The sequence below is a fragment of the Molossus molossus genome, unplaced genomic scaffold (assembly GCF_014108415.1).
Source record: "Molossus molossus isolate mMolMol1 unplaced genomic scaffold, mMolMol1.p scaffold_m16_p_2, whole genome shotgun sequence".
NCBI classification, from domain to species: Eukaryota; Metazoa; Chordata; class Mammalia; order Chiroptera; family Molossidae; genus Molossus; species Molossus molossus.
In genome coordinates, this window is record NW_023425355.1 from 119,884,385 (window position 1) to 119,909,363 (window position 24,979).

General features: G+C 42.0%; 1 protein-coding gene across 1 annotated transcript; it reads left to right on the forward strand.

Moving 5' to 3' along the window:
• Positions 1-10,496: 10,496 nt before the first annotated feature.
• LOC118635655 (huntingtin-interacting protein M-like) lies at positions 10,497-10,835 on the forward strand. The gene has a single exon (XM_036270361.1). It carries the CDS (start codon positions 10,497-10,499, stop codon positions 10,833-10,835), a length of 339 nt encoding a protein of 112 aa, XP_036126254.1.
• Positions 10,836-24,979: the final 14,144 nt, after the last annotated feature.

Below are 24,979 nucleotides of genomic sequence, written 5' to 3' on the forward strand. Positions count from 1 at the left end.
ATCTAAGCTGGGCCCGAATATGACCTGTGATGCATATCATGCCATAATTAAGTTAGTTGAGGCAATCTAATTTCTAATGCTCTGAGTATAATGCTCAACATTCATGGTGTTCCTAGTTTTTGTCCACCATCCTTGCTCTGGTCATGAAAACAGCATAAAAGCAGGTGGGGTAGAAGTGGAGATGAGACTTGATACCATCAGTTACCTTTTCTGTACTAATACATACAAAATTAAGAAGTGGAAACATTATTTTCATGGCCATGCTGGGGTGGCTGCACAGGAGAATTCTATTAGTCTGGACAACATGTTACATGACTAGAGAAGGGAACAGAACAGAAAGCCATATTTCCTACTGAGATTTATGTTGGAAAATTGTTGCTGCCAGGACCTTGGGTTATACTGAGACATTTTCTGAGCTTCCCGTGAGTTTTTGGACAAGACCAGCTTTGCAAAGTCTGAGAGCCATAGAATTACTCTTCTATTTCCTTGGTTAGGAGCAATTAATCATGGTTGGATGCCATGAACGAATATTTTTCTTTGAGACAGGCAGGAAAGTTGGAAAGCAAGTCAGGAAGAGTGTTCCATTCTAAACACATCTTTATTTATTTTACATTCAGTGCAGGATGTTTTTGTTTTATTAGTACACTTCCAACAAGAGGGCTGAAAACCCTGAGACAAAGCAGGTCCATTACACTACAGTCCTATGGTCCCAGTCACACCCTCTTACTAATTTAGGGATGTTGTTAGTGCATTCTTCTCCCAATAATAATGGGCATTTTACTTCTAGTAAAATGACATAAGCATTCCCAGATCTGTGCAATCTATAGATCTGTGCTTAAGAGTATGGTTACATTTGCCTTTTCCCAACTAATATTTTATACATTATATAGTTCTGCTTATAAATTTTAATGAGAAGATTTCACACAAACTTGCCCCAATGTGCTTTAAATGCTTTTCAATAAAAGCAGTATATGACTTTTTTGTTTTTTCTATGGGAAAAATTAAATTTCAAGACTCCATACTTCACTCCTTCCTGGTCCAACTTCGAGATTGGGTTGTGGACAGCCTCTTTGGAGGAGAGTACATGGACACTGTCAGTGCTCTTCAATGTCTAGCTTTAGCCTATGTTGTCTTCTCATGGAAATAGTCAGATTGAAAATTTTAATTGAGCTACAAAATTTCCAGTGCCTACAATTTAAAACAAAACAATAACAACAACAAAAGCACAGAAACAAACAAACTTTTCCTGGAAACTATGTTTTCTTCAGCATAGCGTGTGAAGCAGAGATCAACATGAAAGTGTTTTATTTATCTATTTTTCAGAATGAGGGAGAAATATTAAATGAGGTTAACAATAAGTTTACTTTTTTGTCTTACTATTTAATATTATTTCTTTTTTCTATAATGCAGGGATTTCACAGAAATCCCTGTAAACTCAAACTGCTGTGTTTAATATTGCCCTGTAGTTGCTAGAAAATTTTTACTTACATTTGATTTCATTTGTGTAGCATTTCTGCTTTCATGATGGCTGTCTGACCTGTGGTTAAAAGTGAATGGGAGCCTGGCCAGTGTGGCTCAGTGGACTGAACGTCCTCCCATGGACTGTGAGGTCTCGGTTCAATTCCCGGTCAGTACACATGCACAGGTTGTGGGCTCCATCCCCAATAGGGGGAGTGCAGGAGGTAGCTGACTGATGTTTCTCTCTCACATGGATGTTTCCATTTCTCTTCCTCTCCATTTAAAAAAATCAATAAAAACATATATTTTTAAAAGGTAAATACAAATAAAATTTAAAAACCCATTTATTTCACTATTTAAATCAAAATAATCTTTGTATTTAGTAACTTCCAAGGATTTTTTAAAATCTAAGTATGTCCCATAAATTTTCGTCCCCAACAGTCTTACCTCTAAGCTGTGATGTTTGATGGACTTGGTCTCATTGCAGATAAACTAAACTTTATTTTGCTTTCTCTTTTTCTGTTATGCAACAAGTATTTATTAAATATCCATTTTGAGCAAGTCACATAACCTCCATGCCTCAGACACCCCATTTCTGAAGGAAAGTATTAGACTACATAATGTTTAAAATACTTTGAACTTTAATGTTGCATTTATAATTTTGCTATAGGCTTAGAATCTTTCTAAACACCAAAAGGTTATATATAGGAGTAGATATCATGACCAAGTGGAAAGATAGTAGACGTTAGAGTGAAAAGACCGTATTGAAATCTAAGTTCTGTTCTTCTTTGACTTCTGTGAGCCAAAATGTTCTCACAGAGCAAATGGGTGCACTAGTATGTACTTCACAACATTGTCTGGAGAATTAAATTAGAATAAACTAAAGAATAAAATATGTAACACATAATAGCTCAATAATAGTGGCTAATCTATTTTACTTTGCTTAAACTGCTTACACTCCAAGCACTGAGAGAGGATCCATGAAAAAAAGAAACATATAGTAATGCAATGTTAGAAAACACTGTATGAAATAGCAATTCATACATAATGAACATATTAACTATATTTTACAACAAGGGAGTTCAAATGAGGCTTAGTTGCCCCCGTCCTGCTTAATTCTAAACTCTGGTTCTTACTTATTCCTACTTATTACCTTGGGATGACATTTGTTTTGGGGTCTCCTGGTTAACCCTTTGTTTAGTTCACCCTTTGTATAGTGAGATCTGAATCCATTTCCTCATACTCCCAGAGTTAGGAATATTTAGATCAGAGGTAGGATCTGTGAATAGGACAGGAATAAAAGTTCTGAATTGAGAGGTAGATCACTGCTGAACGGAGAATACTTGGGGTCTGAACACAGCTAGAAAGTCCACTTCTTTAGCTTAAGCTTACTTTATAAATTAATTACTCAATCTCTGCTGGCTGAGGCAGCCTGATTCCCCACTGGGTCCTGACAATTCATTAAAGATAAAAAATAAATACGTATAAAGTCAGGAGAGCAGAAATCCTTTATCAAAAACTTCTAATAGGTATTTAAAAAAATTATAGAGACCTTTGAGAAGCTTAGACTAAAAAGTATTGCAAATAATACTGATAAAAATCCAGAGCTATCAGTAAATCAAACTGATCATTGTTATCAGAATTATCTGTAAATCAAACTATGTAGTTAGTGCTGCATAATTTTGGACAGCCTCCAAAAATCCCAGAATAATGACTTATTAGAATAAAAAGCAATTCAGTCCAACTACCTTATTTTACAGATGAAGAAACTGAGGCACAGAGAAGTTTAATGAACTACAGATTAGCATATACCTCAGTAGTTAAGACCAAAGATCTGCTCTGTCATTCCCTACCAGTGGGACTTGGCAAGTATATAGTCCTTCTAAGATCCAAAATACTTATATGTAAAATGGGTCTAGAATAGTAAGTACCCCATAATAATTTGTACGATACATGTAAAATATTTAGCAAAATGTCTGACATATATGAAATACTATTATTATCATTATTAAAATGAGGGCTAAAATCTGGCATTATGATTTCTAATTTGGAAAAATAAATAGGAGGGCTCTACTTCATGTATTACTTAAATTAAAGAAAATTTAGATCATGCTTATGATTAACCTTTAAATTTTTATGTAGTAAAAACAGCAAGGCAGAATATTTTCCTCAAAGACGAGTGTTATTTTTGTGTGTGTGCATTTTTTTTTTCTGAAAACTTTCTATTATAGTAAAATTAAGGAAATTCCCTGGTAGATATAACTATTTAGAAGTGAAACGTGTTTCCCTATAAGTTCATAATAAATATTTACCCTGGAAAGTCCAGATATACTTAATTATTTCAAACCCTTACCTAAAAAGCAAATAAGCCCAATATAACAAATGAAAGGATAATAATAAAGGTTTCAAATATTATTGTTTTATGATATTGAAGAGTCCTTTTTTGTGGTATCACATAGCACTCAAATACCCAGACACATTTTGAGATTTATACACAAGGTAATCCTTACCAAATAAGAAGAGATATTACCTAGATCTTACCTAAGCATTTCTGCTTCCTGTAAGTCTTTCCCAGTTGTTAAACTATTTTGAAACCCAAATGAGGGCTCACCGGGTAAAGGGGTAATGTTTTAAACAAATAGGCAAATTGCATTCACACCCATTTAAATTCTGAATTGCACTGTTTATGCAGTCTTTTCAAAAAAGACATAAGACCCTCTGTGTCATTCCACTTCTTCAATTCTCTCATGCAAATGCAGAAGAGCCTGGGCTCTTTTGAGTGATAGCAAATTTGTACCTTAGCTGGGTGATTGCCAGAAGCCAGGTCAGTGGTGAGTAGTCCTAAGGCTACATGGGGTGTCATAATGGAGCCATGGATGTCAGAATGCTGAAATTAGAGCACAACCAGGGTACTTAAATGCTGTATGACCCTTAGTTAATCCACTTTGAAACTGTAGAGTGGGTTCTGGATTATGTGTCAGAGTAGCAGGTAATATTATCTGATCTATCCTTGCCTTTGGAAAGGAGGTAGATATTATTAGAACATTAATCTCATAATGTAATTTGAGGAGTTTTTTTCCAGTTTAGAACCAGAAAAAAATAAAATAAAAGACTTGACTATGTCCACTCTCACATACATCTACCCACCCTATTTATTTTTCCAAAATTAGAATCAGACTTGCCCCCACTGGGGAACACACTTTATACCCAACAACACATCAGTAATCAGCAGGAGGTGCTTCATGAAGAATGCTAACTTAGTTCTCATGGTTTCTCTATGACAGGATCAAGAATCCAAACCCTTCCCATTATATCATTGCTAATTTTACTAATAATATATATCATGGTCTATGTCATACTCCCTAATATTTAAAAAAATATTTAAATACTTCTATTCCTTCATATAAAAATTACTCATTTAGGCCCTGGCCAGTTTGGCTCAGCGGTTAGAGCGTCGGCCTGCGGTCCTGACAGACCCGGGTTCGGTTCCCGCTAAGGGCACGTACCTCTGTTGCAGTGTGTCCCCGGCCCTGGTTGGTTGTGCGGGTGGCAGCCACTCGATGTGTCCCTTCACGTCGATGTTTCTCTCTCTCTCTCCCTTCCTCTCTCTCCCTCTCACTCTATCTGTACAAAAAATGGAAAAATATCCTCGGGTGAGGATAAAAAAAAAAAAAATTACTCATTTAGGCCCTGGCTAGGTAGCTCAGTTGGTTAGAGCATCATCCTGATACGCCAAAGTTGCAGGTTTGATCCTCTGTCAGGGCACATATAAGAATCAACTGATGAGTGCATAAATAAGTGAAACAACAAATGATCTCTCTCTCTCTCAAATTAATCAATGAGTTAAAAACGCTTTTTAACTATTCATTTAGTTTTTTATATAATTAATTCTGAGTGAATTATTTCCAATGGCCAGTTATAAAAACTACATATACTATAGTCAACCTTCATGCTGTGAATAATATATTTTGTCTCAAAATGTAATTAGATGCATCAGATAAACTAAGTCCCAAGGAAGACATATTTGCTTTTCATTTAATTTCCCAAATGTAAGACCACAAAATGGCTCATAAAGTTGTTATGTCCATTATTATCAGTGATATTATTCAGGATGAAATAAATACTTGAAGCAGTCTTATGGTAGTGCTTTTATTTTTCCTGACAAAATGATTTTGGAGTAACTATTTGGACTGAAACCCATAAATCTTATATTTTTGAGAAAAATAAATTGTGAAAAGACGGGATATTATTGAATTTAAAAGGTTGATTCTTTATGAAGGAAGGTTTTTGTTAAGGGAAAATGTATTACATTACAAAACCAATCAAACTGGCATTTATTCTGTGGTTCCTAGAGACTTTCTGCTCACATCAAATGGAAGACTGACTTGGTCCTCAGCCTCAGGGCCAAGTTGTTCTACAGGTCGAACTCCAAGTTGTCTTATTACATGATTAATGACATCTGCAATAAGAGTGATGCACAGTTAAGTTTGTGGTGCTTCTACATAAATAGGTTCAATGTTAAAAGTTATAAATTATAAGGGACAGAACGTTCTTTTATGTACCCAGGAAATCACTTTTCCTGGTGGGCTTTTAATAACATTGAATTTATCAAGGGTTGACACTTCTACTGTTATTTCCTCTTGGCTATAAAAAAAATAAATAAACCTTAACCGTTTATCCACAAGGGGCAGGATATTTTTTTAAGAAGAAGAAGATGAAGTGGTGATATGAATACCACCAGATAGGTGATTCCCATAATATATCACGTTCTTTCATTGAATTGTTTTACATGAAGCGTCAAGTTGACTCCTGTGGTGAAACTGCTCTTGAAGATGGACGATAAACTGAAAAATCATGGGAAGTTCCCAGATAAGCTTAAGATAGCTGATTTATATCTCTAGTCCATGTCCTGGGAGGTACTTTCACCCTGGTAGGAAGGTGATTTTGAAGGATATTTTGTTTAGTGGGAGTTTTCACATAGGCAACTTGATTGATCCTCAAAGTTGGTCACCTATTAAAGTATGTTTAAAGCTGCTCAAAAAAACAAAAACAAAAATTACCAATGCACTACAGGACTTTGACAGACAATTTGAAGCACACAATTCAGTGACATTAAGTGTAGTCATCATGTTCTACATCTACTATTACTATCCATTTCCAAAAGCATTTCATCACCCCAAACAGAAACTCTGTACCCATTAAGCAATAACTTCATACTCTCTCTCTCTCGCCAGCTCCTTACAATCTCTAATATACTTTTTGTCTCTTTGCATTTGTCTATTCTGGATATTTCATACAATATTTGCCATTTTGTGTCTGGATTATTTCAATTAGCCTAATGTTTTCAAGGTTAATCCATAGTGTAGCATGTGTCAAACTTCATTTCTTTTTGTAACTAAATAATATTTCATTGTATGGATGTACCACATTTTGTTTTTCTGCCCATTTGTTGATGGACTTGGGTTCCTCACAACTTTTGATATGATAAAGACAAAAAATTAGAAAAGATGTTAAAAAATCCTAATGAAAATACTCTTCACTGGCTCTTCTGTCAATCTTCTAGTAATATAATGTTTAGCTTGTCATGACTGAGTTTACTTTAATGTATTATATTTAACACAAGAGATATAAAATGCAGACCACATATGGGGCTACTGAATATATTTGTCTGTCTAGATTTTTCTGTAAACACAGCCAACTTCCAAAAACTAGAAATTTTAACTAAGCCCAAACATCCACTAAGTAAATTTGGCTCATCATCCATGCCTGGTTTTTCTAGTCTATGTAAATGAAGCAATCAAGGAACTAACAAATCAAAACAACCCTCCACCCCAGTCACTATTGCTCACCTTATTCCTATATCTAATGGCTAACTATTTGTCTTCATTTTATTTGAAATGTCTTCCTCATATACCTGCTTTTTCCAACCTGAATTAATGCCAACTTCATCCTTCCAGTTGCTCAGACCAATTTTTTTGATATTATTCTCAATCCCTCTCTTTCTCTTATCCCTATTGCCACTCTATCAGGAAATCTGTTAGTCTTATGTTCAAAATATATCCAGAATCTGATTAATTATGTTTTTTTTTAATTCCCACCCAAGGTTATGTTTTTATTTATTTTCAGAGAGAGAAAGAGAGAAACATCAATGTGAGAAAGAAACATCGATTGTCTGCCTCCCGAAGACGCCCCAACTGGGGATCAAACCTGCAACCTAGGCATGTGCCCTGATCAGGAATTGAACCAGAAACCTTTTGATATATGAGCTGATGCTCCAACCAACTGTGCTCCACCGGCCAGCACTAGAATAAATGTCTTTAAAAATAGTATCTCATTCTGGCTTTTCTATAATTACTCATAAGAATGAACATTTTTTTGTTATTGTTTTGGGCATTTACATTTCTGTAAAATGACTGTGTATATCTTTTGTTCACCTTTCTCATTGTTTTAAAATTTTACACTCTGAATAATACCCCCTTTTCTGATTAATGTGGGCAAATACTTCCCCCAGTAATTTGTCTGGTTCTTGAAACTTTTGAATACTCTTTTAATAACTGAAAATTTTAAGTTATTATGCAGCTGAACTTGACTACCCTTTACAATTTGTGCTTTTAATATTTTCATTAAAAATCCTTTACTAACCCCAATTTATATAAGATGGTCTTTTGTTCTATGTACTTTTAAGTCCTGCTTTTCACAGAATTTAATCCACCTGAAATTTGTTTCTATGTACAATTTACTGTAGAGAGTCCTATTTTATTCCCTTTTCCCATATGTATCATCTTTTGCACAGTAGCATTGAGAATTCCCTTTCTTTCCTATGATCTACCCCCATGGCACTGAAATGGAATAGGTTTTACTGTATGCATAGATCTAATTTTAGACTCTGTGCAGTAGGGTCATTGGTCTATATCTGTGCTATACCACTCTTATAAAAAGCCTCAATCAGTTTTAGGACCAGTATCTAATTTTATTCTTTTTCAGGATGTTTTCATTCATACTTTTCACTATACTCTTTCATATTCATCTTGGAAATATGTTGTCAAATTGCATGAAATATCCTATTGGAGTTTTGTTTGAAATTGCTTTGAATTTATAGGTTATTTTGGGAAGTCTGTATTATTGTAATAGTAAATCTTCTTGTCCATGAAAACAGTGTATCTTCCCATTTATCTAGGGATTTTTTTTCTATGTTTCATTGAAACTTTTATAATTTTCTCAGTACTTTTACTCTGATGTTTCTAGGTGTGGTTTTCTTTTAATCTATCTTACTTGAGGTCTGTAGAGGTTGTTTTGTGTTTTGTTTTGTTTGTTTTTTGTTTTCATCACTCAACAAATACTTATTTTCCTCTGTGTACGAGGTGCCATTTTAAATCCTGGAGACACGGGAGTAAGAATAACATTGTCTCTCCCTCTGTAGGGGTTCTTAATTCTATCATTTGATATCTTCAAGCAGTTTTGAAAAAATTCTAGGCAGTTATCCTTTGTAGAATACATTTTTAATAAATAAAATAGAAAATGTTGATTTTATTTTCTAAATGTTCTTTATTGTCTCCAAATTTGTTTATTTTATGTCAAATTTTGAGGATTTAAAAAATCAGCATGCTAGTGAACTCTTCAGAAGGGGTAGGGGGTAATCTTGTACGGCCTTTATTTGAAATGGAGTTATGACCATAAAAATTCCATTTATGGGGGAGGAGTATAAATCCCAGATGGGAAAATGGGGTGAAGTCATGGGATCAGAGGGAAGAGCCTCAAGTCTACAAGGAATATTCCCAGACTTTGAAGCTATGGAGATTTGCCTGATTAGATATTGAAATTGCTTGGATCAGAGATTCCTTTCTTCTTTCTATATTCTCTCTTTTGAAATGGAAATATCTGTAATGATACCAGCTATAAATGAACCAAAAAGAAAGCAGAAACAAAAAATTAGTGGAAAAGAAAAAGAAAATTATAAAAAACAAGAATAAACATCTTTTGGTGCTTTTGACTTCACCTAGGACAACAAGAAAAGACACATCTGGGCTTAAAATGAGCACAAGGGCCCTGGCCAGTTTGGCTCAGCGGTTAGAGCGTCGGTCTGCGTCCGGAGAGACCCGGATTCGGTTCCCGCTAAGGGCACGTACTTCGGTTGCAGTTTTTCCCTGGCCCTGGTTGGTCGTGCGGGTGGCAGCCACTCGATGTGTCCCTTCACGTTGATGTTTCTCTTTCTCTCTCCCTTCCTCTCTCTCCCTCCCACTCTATCTGTACAAAAAATGGAAAAGTATCCTCGGGTGAGGATAAAAAAAAAAAAAAAAATGAGCACAAGGTACACTTCTCTATCAACAATGTCTACCTGTTTCTGACAGATGAATCCACTGAGCCTCTCATTGTGACTTCCAAAATGATTAAAAGACATTTTTCAAACTGTAAAATCAAGACATTTATACAGATATAAAGTGAACATGTGTTAGAAGATTCTATTTACTCAGTGAGGGAATGGGAAGGTGTTAAAACTGGTTCAAAAGAGAAAACAAATTTAGATACAGAAATATTAACCAAGAATATTTAAATGAATGTATAAATAGAGGCAACATTGGTTTCATTACATCATGGGAGGGTACAACTTAATCTCTACTAGACAAGACATATTGCATGTTTATAAGTAACCTACAACTAAGAGAAGGTTGTAAGGACCCTGAAGACCATATAAGTTAGAATCAGATAAGGTGGAGCTGCGTCCTAAAGATGGGAAAAGGTTTCCACTGAAACACGTTTATTTCTACAGTGTTCAAGTCAAGCAGAAAGAGACAGCTTCCTCAAAATCAGGGGCCAGTCACTAGAGTGACCAGGTGGCTGTTAGGGACATTTCCAGGCTGAGGCCTGATGAGGGCACAATGGTCCCCCTGACAACCCAAAGTCTAGGATGTCACAAAGGGCTCCCTGACAGTGAGGGGCCAGAGCACAGGGATATAACAGGCAGACTGAGCGCCGGTGTCCTCAGAGGCCCAGTCCAGCTAGAGAGTGAAGAAGGGCTGATCAGAACCAACCCAGCCATCATGTCACAAGATCAAAGCTGTGACCGCCCTTCGGAAACTCCAGACGACCTTTTAACAGCCGAGTTACACTCTCCTCTGACGTACGTGGACCGTCTTCTACACAACGATCAACAGAGCCAACAGCCGAGTGCAGGTAGAAACGATGTGGTCCAGGTCATGCTGGACACCCTGACCGACTACATAGTGGAGATGGTGGGCATCGAAGTCAACAACGCCCTTGCGCAGACCCCCCAGCCGGGTGCGGAGGGAGCAGCCAGCAGCGATGGACAGCCGCGCCGCAGCCCCAGGGGGACAGTCTTCACCCTGTTCGAAAAGATGCCTGCATCCAGGAGGGGCTGAAGCCGGTCCCAGAGCCTGCGGAGTCCTCAGAGCAGCCCGAGCGGAGAGCTGAGCAAGCCAGGCGATGTTCTTGAGGGACAATAAAGCACTGAACCCCACTGCTGTCCTGACTGTCCGGCTTCTGTCATTGTGAGTGGAAGTGTCTGTGAGACGTGCAGGAGGAGAGATCTCGTGGAGAGTTGGAGGGGGAAGGAGCGGTCCGTGTGGGATGCTAGAAGCCGGGTGTAAGGGATCTGTTTGTAACGGTGCCGGTGCGGGTGCGGGCAGGGGCGCGGGTGGGCGTGGGGGGCGGTGGTTGTGGGGGAGAGAAACCTTCCTCGGGGCTGCTGAGCAAGTCAAGGCCTGTGAACAGGGCCTGAAGGTTGACGGGGGTGGGGGGTGGGGTTCCCAGAAGGATGGTGGTAACTGGGGTGGGGCTGAAGACCATGACTGAGGTGCCGAGGGCTTTGTTCATGATTGGGACAATCTAAAAGGAGGAGGTGGTGGCAACAGGGGTGGCGGAGAGGGTGGCCTAGCAGTTGGCGTGAATGTAATGGATTTACAGGACTGAGGAGTGGTGGGGAAACCATAAAGGAACATACATAAAAGGAATTACAGTCGAGTGATTTCATTTATTTGTACCCTGCCTCACTACAAAAAGTACTTGACACAGGGATTATCAGCTAGTGCTGTGATGCTCTCTGTAGAATATATCCTTCCGTCCTCTCTTGTGGACACTGGTAAATGACATAAAACCTACTCTCTGGACTAAGGCAATTCAAGCAATTCTTAATGGTTATTATTTATGAATTTATTTAGTTATAAATGTACTCCATTGTAAACACAATTATAAATCTCATTCGCACACGAAACATCTAATTTGCCTATGGTTATATATTTAATAGAGCAACAGAGTTTTCATTGCCTGAATCCATGTTTAGAGAGGTTTCAGTGTGCTCTGTGTAAGTTCTGTCCCAAGTGATGAACTCAGAAGTACATAGCATTCTTATAAATACTGTCATGTGCTGTTTTAAGTTAAAAATAGTGGTCGTATCAAGTGTTCTACCAATCTTTCCCCTTGCCTGTGACTGTCTACATTTGACATTTTCTCTTGTTCATCATAGGCTCGAGGACCGCCCTCTACTGCCTCCCAGCTTGTCACAGAGGGCAGGTCAGAGGCTGCCTAGCCGGCTTCAACAATGGGATCAGGGCACCTGGCTTGGCCTGCCCCAGTCACCACTTTCTGCCCATGGGATCCTGGCCGTTCATCTGTTCCCTCTGAGCAGCAGTTCCCTCACGTGTAAAATGGGGATAATAAGACTTCCTCCATGTTCGGGTTTCCCCAAAGATTAAATCAACGTGTGTCCGTAACTGCTGTGTAACACAGCACCTGGCACAGAGCACACCCTTCTAAATAGCTCCATGTCTCCCTCCCTGTAGGCCAGGTGCTTAGGTGTGCTTCCCAAAGGGCCACTGAGCATGGTTCTCAGTGATTGCTGGAGGCTTGGCCACTGGCTGTGAGAACCATGGCCTGCTGGGCTTTGTGGAGAGACACTAGAGTGCCACACAGAGGGAGAGGCAGAGTCTGGGATCCACACAGTCCTCACCCTAGGTTTCCTTTCTTCTCTCTTCTGCCTGGTGGCTCAGCCTCTCTCTGCCTCCTTCCACTGTCTCTGAAAGCTGCTGGAGCTGGTTTAGCCTTTGCCTACTTCACAGGAGTGTCCTGAGAATGTGTTGGGGTTGTGCTTAGCGCTCGTTGGAATATGTGCTTGTATAAATCCAAGAATTTATATAAATCCATGGTCATAGACAATAGGGTGTTGAAGGACTGGGGCAGGGCTGGAGCCAGGTGAAGGAGGCAATGGAGGGGGAAAGGTGGGAACATCTGTAATATTCTCAACAATGAAGATAATTTAAAAAAATAGGTGGGGGAGAGATAAACCACAGAACTTATATGCATGTATGCATGAACAATGGACATGGACAACAAAGCTGGGGACAGGGCAGGGAGGGAGGGAGAGGGAGGAATCAGTGGGGGAAAAAGGAGAAACATCTGTAACAACAATAAATTAATTAATTAAAAAAAATAAAAAATAATAAAAATAAAAAAGCAAAAATAAATAAAATAAAAATACTTAACACAAAGTTATTAATTAGCACAAAAAAATAAAATAAAATACAGTAAAAGAAAAAAGAACTGTCTGATCTTTAAACTTGATTTTAACTTTTGTTTGTGGCTTATTGTAGAACTAAAACATAGTCTCTTGGATACGTCACTGGAAGGCAAACCCGAGGAACTCATTAAAGGCTGGAGACACCATAGTCGGTGGTTAAACCATGTCAGGTTAGCAGGTCTGTGTGGTTAGGTGGTCACCTTACTGTCTGTGAAGTAGTCAACACCAGTGGTCACTGTGACACCTGTAGGGAGCCAAACCCGAGGTTTTTTCAGACTCTCTGTTTGATGCCCCAGATGGAGTTCAGAGGTTGAGCTCTAATGACCTCATGTTGGGAAGCCCCCTGCAGAGTTGCATGGACTTGGGAGAATCAGACAGAGCTATACTGCCATCCCTTTAAGAAATGGGCTTAGCCACACTAATGGATTTCACAGAAAACATAAGGTTCACTGCCAGCATAACATCAGTTTAAATACAGCACCCTGCTAAATGCCTCTTCAACAGGAATACAGGAATCTTACTCTCAGGGGAGGAAGGCAAGAAGAAAGTGAGAATCATTGCTCTTGGGAAGGAATGAGGCACCCAAGTGTAGAAGTTTTGTGAGTTTGGAAAAGGTGGGAGGGGGGATGGTGAGTGACCTATTGGGAGTGAGAAAACTAATACCAGAGTGTATAAGGACAGGGGCTAGGGAGGGTGTGGTTGCCAAAGCAGGTCTATGATCAAAAGCAGTGTCAGGGCAGACAGGGGTCAGACACCATACACAAGTCAACATAGGAGAAATCATCATGTTTGAGAAGAGATGAACCTAAGAGTGGAGCTGAGGGGAACTTGGAGAGTAATGTTGGTTTGGTGTTGGCATGAATTCAAGGCCTGGGAAATAGGCTGCCCTCCCACTGAACAATGTTTGGGAATAGGGGCATTTTGAAGATCCAGGCTCTCTTAGTTGCTCTGTCTGACAGATCCTGCAGGATGTGGCTGGAGGGTGACCACCTGACTCTTTTAGAAAGGGCCCTTGAAGCCATAAGGTACAATTCAAGAAAGAGGGACCCTTCCATGAATATCAGTACATCATTTCCTAAAGTATAAATGATAAAATAGCAACTTACAGACCTAATATGGACAGCAGATGGCTTTGCTAGTCCCTCACAGATGTTTTAAAAGATATTAATTATCTGCTGACATTTAAAAAATTAAGAACTTTTTGCCAGAATAAAGGTCCTGGCAGAGGGACCATTGGTGAAGACGCAGTAAGCCTAGTTGAGAATCTAGCACAAAGTACATGGGTGTTGGCAGAATACAGTCTAGATGAAGTCTCATCAGAAAGTTTATGAGTGAAGGATGCAGGCATTCTAGGACAGGCATCAGAAAATGGTGCATGTGTAGAAGGTGCAGCCACCCTAGGGGCTGATAGATTAGAAGGTGTGTGGGAAAAGGGAGAAACCAGCTTAGAAAAGGCTTCTTCAGGAGTTACATGAGTGGAATAAACATCTAGTCTATGGTAAGACATGGAAGGCCATGCATGGTGGAGGGAGCATCTAGTCTGGAGGAGAGCTTCTAGGCTATGAATGGATAGGCAGATACCAGCCTAGTCAAGTATTCAACAACAGGTGCAGTAGTGGGAGCTATAGCCAACCTAGGAGATAACCCTGCAAGAAGTCCTTGAGTGGAGGATGCAGACAATCTTGGGTTAGTCCTGATAGGAAGTGCAAGGGAAGAAGGAGTATTCAGACTAGGGGAGGACTCAGTAGAATATAAATGGTAGATGGAACACCCACCCGAAGGGAGGGCACAGAGGAGGTGCACGGAAAAAGGTAGCCTCTAGTCTGTGGGAGGACTGGACAGGAGGTGCATGGGTTAAACAAAGAACCATTCTAGGGGCATATCATGTAAGATGATGTAAGTGGAGGATTCAGACATCCAGAGGGAGTATTCAGCAAGGGGTGCAAAGGTGGATGGTACAGACAGGCTAGGGGAGGACCTGACAGCAAGTGTATGGCTGGTAGGAGCATTCAGTCTAGGGGAATACTCAGTGGTTGGTCATGAGTAGTAGGCTGTAAAAATGTAATAACTGTTTCTGATTTTCTGTAATTGATGATTTGGCATCTTGGAGTCAAAGATGCCAAATCATCTCCATCATTCCAATCTTTTCTTGAGCATGAAGAAATCTTACAAACCCTCCAACCACAAGCTTTAACATGTTTTTCTTCCTGCCCAATAAGGGATGTCCTCACTTAGCTGCTTCTCAAGACTATAGTAATAAAGGTCCCAGTTCCTCTTTCTCTCTTTCTGTTTCTCCATGTGTGGCATGCCATGCCTCTCATCCTCTTGGGAACTGTGAGTAATGAACTGTTCTTTGAAGGGCAATTGACTCCCTGTTTGTTATCTTATCATATGTGACTAAAACAAATCTTGAGCACGCTTTAAAACAATTGGTGCAGTGAGAAGGGTACTTTGGTAACATATGGGAATGACACACCTCTTGGTTTTCTAACTGAATCCAACAGACAGCAAATACTGTGTGGGAAGGTACTTCTGGCTGTTGGTCAGCTTACACTTTAGTGGCCATTGCATTATGCTGTGTCTGTGTTATGTTGCCTAGGTTCTCCAATCTAAATTGTAGTGATCTCAAAAAGCTGAGTTCTCCGTGAGGGGCTGTCAGGCTCAGGGTGCTGTAGTTTGGGCAAAGTGGTCACCAATTGGCTCCTTGAGTGTTTACAATGAACCAAATCTGGGCAAGGTCCCCAGGAGAGCCTAGGGTACTTGGCTATTTTACTCTGTGAAGGTCCTCCCGAAGAAACAGGAAGTGGTTACCTCTTTCCCAATATAGGTGAGTTTGATCCACTGAACGTCCACTAGGGCTAAAGTCCATAGGAGCTCCTCAGCTAAAAGTAACCCCTTTCCTTATATGTGCTAAGGGCATTGGCTTGTCTCTTCTGGTAGCTGGAAACTATCCACCTAGATATCCTTATACTGAAAGGACCTGTTGACCAGTGACATGCTCCACTCTTTCCATGAAGACCATGGCTCCTTGTAAACATTGTTGTGTTGGTCACAAATTCCTCTGTTGTTTTCTGACTTGCTGCTATGTTGTGTTTTGTCTTTGAACCCTGTGGATTATCAGAGTTTGTGTTATTAGAGACCCTTGGCACAATATTTAATGGAAAAAATGCAAGGCTAAGAAACATTGGGTTCCAGCATCTCCAAGAGCTTTGATTTTAGAATCAAAGCATAAGAATAAATCAGACAGTGCCACAATTGCCCTCTTGGAGGTGGAACATAATCCCATCGAGGTCGACACTAAACCACTGCTGCAAGTATTTCTGGTAAACACGCAATGGATAAAAGCTATGGAGAATGAACAGGAAACGGAGAAGCAAGCAGGGGGAGGACTCAAAATTTTACAAGCTGGAAATAAAAACCGTCTTAAAGGACTTAGTACAGAGAGTTCAGGAAAAGGAGGTGTACTGGTTTCTAAGGGTCTTTACTACTAGCTCTGTGCTCTGGCTTATGGTCCCAAAAATTAGGCAGTTAGTGGGAATAGCCTGAGACCCCTAAATACATGCTTTCCCTAGCGATCCTCAAGTTCTCTGAGATAATTTTTATACAGGTTTGGATTCCTCCCTGTACACTGGCTAGACTTGTACATGCACTCAGCATACCTGTCAAACAGGTAAAAGTGACACAGAACAGAGCAGCCCCCAGTAAATTGCTATGCCCGGTACCGAGTGAGCCCCTTCTACCATTACATTGGAGTTTTATGGCCTGGGAATGAGCTCAACCTAGCATATCCACAATCACTGCTAAGGTCAATGCTAAATGTCAAACAATACAGGATACTAAAACATTATTATGTAAAATTGGCATGGTTAGGTGGGTTTATTATTTTGTAGAAAACCCTGACCCTGCAGATAATGAAGCCATTTTAAACCCTGAGTCTGCCCTTCTTGACCCAGAATCCAAGTAATTTTCCTAAAGAGGTCCCACCAAACTATAAACCTGTCCTTTCACTGAATGGCTCAACTACACAGTTAGGGAAGTCCTAGAGGAAATAGATGTCTAGTTGGCTTGAAAGCAACTCACCCAACAGTGAACAGGTTTTACTTTATCAGAGCCAGCCATTGACCTGACCCTCTAAATGTTTTCTCCTTAGATAACCTCCTCTACTTCCTGAGCATCTCTCTTTCTCAGGGACCCCCATATAAATCTCTTTGGGGAACTCCAGGAAATGAAAGTTCCCACAAGTTTCATAGCTGAGCAACCATTTCAAAAACTCAAACTGTGTCAGGAGGAATTTCTTAATTTAGGACTTTTTCCTAATCCACAGTCAGGACTCTCAACCACCATCTCCAGGTTAAAGAAACAGGCATCTCTCAAGAAAAAAATTCAAGCCAATCCACCTATAAACTCCAACATTAAAAAAACCTGCTAGATAGCTTTGGAACTCATGCAGGAGGGAGTTGGTTCCCTTTATTGGATTAGAGGACGCCCCATTCAGCCAGAGGTAGGCACTATGTCTTAGTGCTTTATGCCCTGTCCTGACCTTCAACAATGGCAGTCACATACCTCCTTCCCATAGGGTGATGGCAACTCCCTGGAGCTTGTCCACTACCTGGAGAAATTGTACATAAGCTACTTTGATGGTCCACGGGAGCTTGCAAAATAAGCAACTTTTCCTGGACCTTTTAGGTACTGGGGCATAGGTCAGTTATTGTGGGTAACTCTTCCCTTTTCAATAAATATGGTAACCTATGTAAAATCTGGGGCATATTGGCTTGTCCCATTCAGGGCTGGTAGCCCCTCTCTCTCTCTTGTTCATTTAATCATAGGCATGGATATAATTTGGGGAAATCTCTTAAATTAGAGCAAGTCAAATTCAGTAACACTTGCTGTGGGACTTGCTCAGTGGGAGCCTGTAGACCTCCCATGAAGTGGAGTAACTGGACAGGGTGTGATCAGGGCAAGGAGGATGAATGACCACCCGTTAGTCTATTGATTTATCCGGGCAGTGAGGATGAATGAGGATACCTGTGCCATGAGTGCTGTGGAGTAACAGAGAAGGGAGTATGTGTGAACAGGGTGAAGAGGAGGAGTCATGTGATATCAGTGCCTTGGGATACCTCAGAAGAAAATGTGGGAAAGAAATGGAGTTGCACAATCAGTGTACTGGTGTAATTGCACAGAGCATATGAACGTGGCAAAGAAAGGAGCTCTGCTCAGCATGTACAGCGCTGTAAGGGAGAGGGGTGTGAGCAAGGCAAGGAGGAGGAGCCCTGCCCCAGGAGTAGAGTGCTGGAACTGGACAAAGAATGCGAACAAGGAAAGAGAAGGCCCATTACTTCAGTCCAGTGCAGTAACAGGGAAGGTGTAGGGATTGTAGATGTGTACCATCAGTCAGTGCATGGAATGTAATCTGTGTAAGAGTATCCCTGCCCCATCAGTGAGATAGTTTAACTAGAGAGGTGATGTGAATGGTTTAAAAAAAGGGATGTCACACCATAAGAACAGTCGTTTCTTTGGTAGGGGAAGTAAATAGGGCAAAAAAAAAAACACACACACACACAAAAGAAAAAGAATCCTACAGTATTACTTTATCCCTACATTATCAATAGTGTTAAATGAAAAGTAATACGAGTGATGCAGAGAACAACCCAGCATTCTCAGTGTGGTGGTGAAAGTTTGCAGGGGATGTGAAATAGGCAACCTGGAGGGTTCTCTCACCCTGAATACCATGGTAGGACAGAGCATGTATATGAAGGAGGAAGCAAAGAGGGGAACCACGCATTAGCACAGTGGTTACCTGGGTAGGGTTGAAAATGGAGCCAACAGGAGTCATGCACCATCAGTGCAGTGGTGGTAGAGCAACAAGAAGGGAGAAATAAACCACATGACCAGGAGCAGCCCTACTCCATCAGTTTGGTTGTAAGGGATGTAAAAGAATCAAAGACAAACCCTCCACATCACCTAATGGAGTAACTGCATAGGGAAGTTGAGCAGGACCAAGAGTTGGAGCCCTTCCCCATCAGTGCATTAGTGTAACTGGAAAGGGGAAGTGAATATGGTAAAGAAAGGATTCCTACCCCGTGAATGCAGTGGAGTCCACACACATTGATACAAACTGGACCAGTAACGGGGACCCCAACACATCAGTGCACTGGTGTAACTGGACACAGGATATAAAGAAGACAATTAGGAACAGCCTCAAGCTACACATGCAGTGCTGTACCAGGAACGGAGTGTGACCTGCACGACAGGAGCAGCCTGCATCATCCCCTGTGGCTGAGTATGTAGAGAGGGAATGTGCAAAGGGCACAGAGGAGAAGAGTGCATCATCAGTGCTGTGTGTACCTTGGAATGGATTGTGAATGGGACAAGAGTAAGATCCTTGTATCACCACTGTGGTGGTGCAAATGGAAAGTTGATGAGGACACGGTGAAGGAGAACCTCCCCAAACCATCATAGGTGCAGTCGTGTGAGTGGACAGGGAGAGTGAAAGGGGCAAAGAGAAAGAACTGTCTCAACATCTCGATGGTGTAACTGGATGGGGGAATTCATCAGCATCAAGAGGATGATTCCCACACCACCAGTTCAAGGCTGTCACTGAGACATGCACGTGAATGGGACAGAGAGCAGGAGCCCTTCTTCATCACTGGAGTGGTGTGACTGGATAGTGATAGACTCCTGAACATTAATGTAGCAGTGTGTTGGGCTGGAGGGGTGAGCAGAAAAAAAGAGGAGGAGCCCTGCTCCATCACTGCAATGGTGCCTGGACAGGGAACATGAACAGGGCAGTCAGGGGTGTGCTAATGCTGACAGAGTGGTGGTGTCGGTATGTGAGTGGGGCAAAGACAGGAGCCCTTCTCATCAGTACAGACCAGTGCAGTAGGGTGATCAGACAGAGGACATGGACATGACAGGAAGAAAGAACAGCAAACCAACAGTGCAGTAGGAAAACTGGACAGGGGATATGAATGGGGCAAAAGCAATAACCCCACCCCATTAGTGTGGCTGAATAACTGGACAGGAGAGTATGAATGGAGCAAATACAGAGAGCTCCACATCTTTCATGTAGTGGTGAAATTGGAAAGAATAGTCTGTGGATATAAAGAGGAGCCCTGCAACCTATTTAACTGGTCAAGGGATGCAAACAGGGCAAAGAAGATGCAGTAAGTGCAGAGGAGTTCCTAGACAGCGTATGTGAACGGGGACGTATCAGGAGCCCCACTACAGAAGTGCAGTGGAATAACTGGGTAGTGCAGGTCAATGAGGCAATCAGGAAGAGTCCACCATCAGAGTAGTAGAGTAACTGTAGTCAGTGTGTGAGCAGGACTGTTGGGAGGAACCCTGCCACGTCAATGCACTGGAGTAACTAGACAGTGTGTTAAGACAGCAGTTGGGTGGGGCCCTGCCCTCACTAGTGGAGTAACTGGATAGGTGATGTGAGTGGGTCAGTGAGAAGGAGCCCTGCCACATCAGAGCCCTGGAGTAACCTGAGATGTATGTGAGCAGGGCCATTAGGAGGAGCCCCACCACATTTGTGCAGTGGTGTAACTGGGATGGAGATGAAAACAGGCAGCTGGGAGGAGCCCCATCAGCACAGTGGAGTAACTGGGAAGATGTGAATGGGGCACTTACTAAGAGCTCCACCACATGGGCACAGTGGAGTAACTGGAAAGACACCTCAGAATTCCTGTCCCTATACAACTGGGGGGAAGGCAGGGATGGCTTTGATGCAGTAACAGCCCCCCCCCAAGTCAGTAGGAATTAGAGTGCTGCTCTATAACACCCCAGGAGAATTACAAGTTTGCCTTCAAGACAGCGTGAATTACAGTCACAGTGTCCAAAAACACTCCATCTGCAATAGATTGATCTGCTTTCCAGAGCTTGAGGCGGCCTTGCAGACACTACTGAGCTGGTTAGCGGAAAACCAATTCTCCTGCCATCCTGCTCAGAGCCTATCATGTATCTCGTAATATACATCATTGAACACTCTGAAGACAGAGGTCCTAAATTTTCAGACATTATAATCGTCCAAGATACATACCTTGACAGAAATATGCATAATGGTTATACTGTGGAATATTGTGTAAATAACATGGAAACCAAGTCGGTGACCCCAATCCACCCCAGGTCAGGGTAACAAAAAGACATCATGGACTACTGTCTGGCAGCCTTGACAAACTGGGTTTCTGCTGAAAAAAAGAATGGATCACAAAGCAACTCCTGCCACAATTGGCACCTTATTGACATTTCTGCCGCCATGGCCAGGAAATCAGTGGGTTGTGAACACTGAATTATCCTCTTACCTTGGAAGTGATCCTTGCAAGCAAAGTTGCAGGATGTTAGCAGAATGACCTGTGGGAGCATACACCATTCCTGGCTGCTGCTTCGGCTCTGAGAATATACAGGCCACCTTGAGTTCAAAACCGTGGACCTGGCAATTGAAAGAAATACCGTGTTCACCATGGAGCCATCTATTTAGCCAGCTGTCTCTCCCTACATGGCTGTGCTACTTTAAATGTGCCAGGGTAAAAATAAATTGAAAAGGATAAGCCAAATCAATTTTAATGGGTAGAAACTTTAAACTTTTTGACAGTATTTTGTAGTTAGGGGTGTCGTGCTCAAGGAAGAAAGGAGAGGAACTAAGGTCAGGAGATGGAGTGAGAAGGTAAGTTTTAGGAGTGTCACCAGGGTTCAGCAGGGCCACCTGGAGCAGTTGTGCAGTTCATGCACTGTGCACAGTGCCAGTCACTGGGGTGAAAATTCAGCCCATGTTCTCTCCAACGTGCAAACCTCCCATGTTGTGTCTACCGGGGGAGAGGGAGCGCACTTCTTTCTGAGTCCTCTGCTCACAGGGGGAAACATTTTTCCTGGGGTGGGGAAGCAGATTTCTAGTTCATTGTCCTAGAGACAGTACCTTTTCACTCTAAGAAGCTGCCCTTTTTATTTTATTTTTTTTTTATCACCCCAGAGTGGAACATTTTATTTCTTCTTCTTTTTTTTTTTTTCATTTTAGCAATTATTTTTAATTAATTTATTTATTTTTGTTACAGATGTTTCTCCTTTTTTCCCCACTGATCCCCCCCTCCCCCCCTCCCCACCCGGTCCCCAGCTGTGTTGTCCACGTCCATTGTTCATGCATATATGCATATAAGTTCTGTGGTTTATCTCTCCCCCACCACCCCTCTTCTGGGGATTGTCAGTCTGTACCCCACTTCCACATCTCTGGGACTACTCCATTCCTCAGACTGTTAGGAACATTTTATTTCTTAAAGTCTGCCTGCTGGGACTCCACCCTCCTCACAGGGAAGCCAGCAGTCTCCTGACCTAGGCTGAGAGCCAAGAAAGATTCCCCTTAATGTACACAAAGATGCTCTGAGTTGCTGGTGACCTGGAGTTTGTAGTACCAACAGCAAAGTCCTGATGCAGAACAGCTAGGTCGCCTTGTCATGAACCACACTAGCTAATAAACGGAGGCTGTTCTGAGTCACCTCAGTGTTCTGATGCCCTCCACTCTCCTGACCATTGTTGCCCCTTCCCGGGGATCCAGTGACTCTAGACAGCTGGGGCCCTAGCGCACCTTCTCCACATCTACTGTCTGGTCAGCACTTGCCCCGTGTTTGTTGTTGACTATTTAACAACATCCTTGATGAAAGGCTCGGCAAACCCCTTCAATTTCCATGAGCCCCCATCCCTATCTCCTAGGATATTGTGTTATCTGGTTGACATTAATTTAGTCCAGTCTCAGGATCCATGACTATTTGAATTTTAATGATTACCCTCTCAGAATTCCTAAGCCACTGCATTCCTGAGAGGCAGCCCAGGAGTTGTCTACAAGAGGCAGAGCAGAGCTTCCTAACAACCACTGCTGAAGGAATTAGCCCCGGCCTGAAAGATTGTGCTATCAGGAGCTATGGGAAAAAGAAAAAGTCTTAATGGAGAAAAAGATATTTAAAGTTGCACTGAGCAGACATTGTCACAGTTTTCAAAAGGCTGCTCCCAGCACGTCTTTCCCCAGCTGAGGTATCACTGCTTTGCTGAATCTCATGTGCTGCTGACCACAAGGCTATTCTTAGATCGGCTCTTTGGTTTTACAATAATTTACTATAATTCGTGTACATTAAAGTTTTTGTGTGTTGTGGTCACTGTTAGGGTTTCACTGGTGATGCAGGTTTGTGAAAGAATTCACAACTGAGAGAACAGGGAAAGAGAGGAAAATGTATTGTACTTTCTTAAAGAGGGAAAGGACCCATGCATTCATAGACAATACAGGGTTAGGGAAGAAAGAAAGAGTTGCTGTTTTATTGGGGGCTTTAGGGAGTAAATGGCAGCTGTGACAGGGAGGGGGAGGACTGTGTTGAAGTTGACCAGGTGCCCATATGCTGGGGGTTGTCTTTAGAAGTTACAGTTTGTTTGCTTTCCAGGCGACAGTCAGGCAGATACACCAAGGAGGTGTCTTTATCAGCATTTCTTTAGCCTGTAAAATATGCTCAGAGCAAAAAGTTACAGAGTTCAAAAGGGAGAGGCTTGTCTGAAGGGGAGGGGGACGAGGAGGAGGAATTCTTGCTAACCAGCCTGAAGTTGTTAAAACAGCAGGAGGAGGGGGTGGAAGAGTGTAGCCTTGAGCATCTTATCTGGTCCTGCTGTTCTGTTTGAACACATGAGCTGTTTGAGTCAAAGGAGCCAATATCTCAGAGTTTAATTACCAGGTGCTTCTCATAAATTGTGGAAAAACCATAACAATGAAGAGAAAGGGCTGTGTTCTGTCCTTTCAGTCACCCAACTGTTGGCTTCTCAGCACTCCCTCCCCTCCTCCCTGGTTACAACATGCTTCTTTGTAAATCATACCTAATTTTATATCCTGAGCACGCATTTTTATTGTCTACAAGCAGATTAGCCCCAAGAGCTGAAGACCCACCCCTGCAATGCCTTTTATAGCAAAGGACCACCTGTGGTAGAAAGACAAGGCAGGGGAATTTTCTACTCTGGCTAGAGGATCTTAGCCACAGAGACAAAGGCTGGCGTGGCCCTTCCTCTGCCCACTATGGGCTGTCCTCAGCCAGGTCCTCCAGCCCTGAACCACCTTTCAGTATCATGAACCAGCACTGAGTGTGGCCCCTGCTTCAATGCTGCTTTACTGAGAACTGCCATTGGTCCATGCACTTCCCGACCCTCTGAAGTACTGGCCACTAGCCTGTGGGCTTCTGCTGCAACCTGTCCTTGTTGCTGCGGCCAACTCTGATGGTGCCCCATCCCCACTCCTGGTGCCTTCCCACAGCACTGAAAGCTCCGAGACTTTCCTCAGCAGCCAGAGCCCCCTCTGCCCACTCAGGCCAGCTGCAAGAGCCAGGGGTCCATGTCCTGGGAAGCAGCCCTCAACCAGTGACTGATGAGAGCTGGAGTCTAAACAACCCACCTCAGTGGTCCCTGAGAAGACATCGCTCTGCGGTGCATGTGCCCTTCTGTCCCTCCCCCTCCTGGGTTGCCAGAGATGACCTCCATCCCAATGTAACTACAGTTGCACCTCGATCTGGCCTTGGGTCTGCCTCTAGGGAATCCAAACTCAGACACTACTTCAGCTTGCACATCAGTGTCAGATGAATGGCCCCATGAGTCACTGACACCAGCGTCCCACACTCTTGACAAGTTTACCAGAATAAGACAGGAATCCCACATCTCTAGGTCCTTCTCACATGGGAGGAAGTGTTAAGGTGACACTTTTCTAGAACTATTTCTGCTCTGTGGAGCTCAGCATTGATATGTTTTCTAGGTCTCTCATGCAGAAATCACAGTATTACATGTGTTTTCTTCTTTTGCTGACAACACAACAGGGAAAAGTTCATTAAAAAATGTCAAGTTGCAGGAAGTACGTTCCTTCTTCTCTGATTGCAACCACCCTAGCAGGCACAGCTGCATGCAGGGGCCATACTCAGTCACCCTCCCAAACCTGGGAGTGCTGGTTCATGATACTTCCCAGTGTGGAAGATCAGTCAC

Coding starts and splice junctions, on each gene's coding strand:
- LOC118635655 (XM_036270361.1), top strand. CDS start 10,497: ATGTCACAAGATCAAAGCTGTGACCGCCCTTCGGAAACTCCAGACGAC.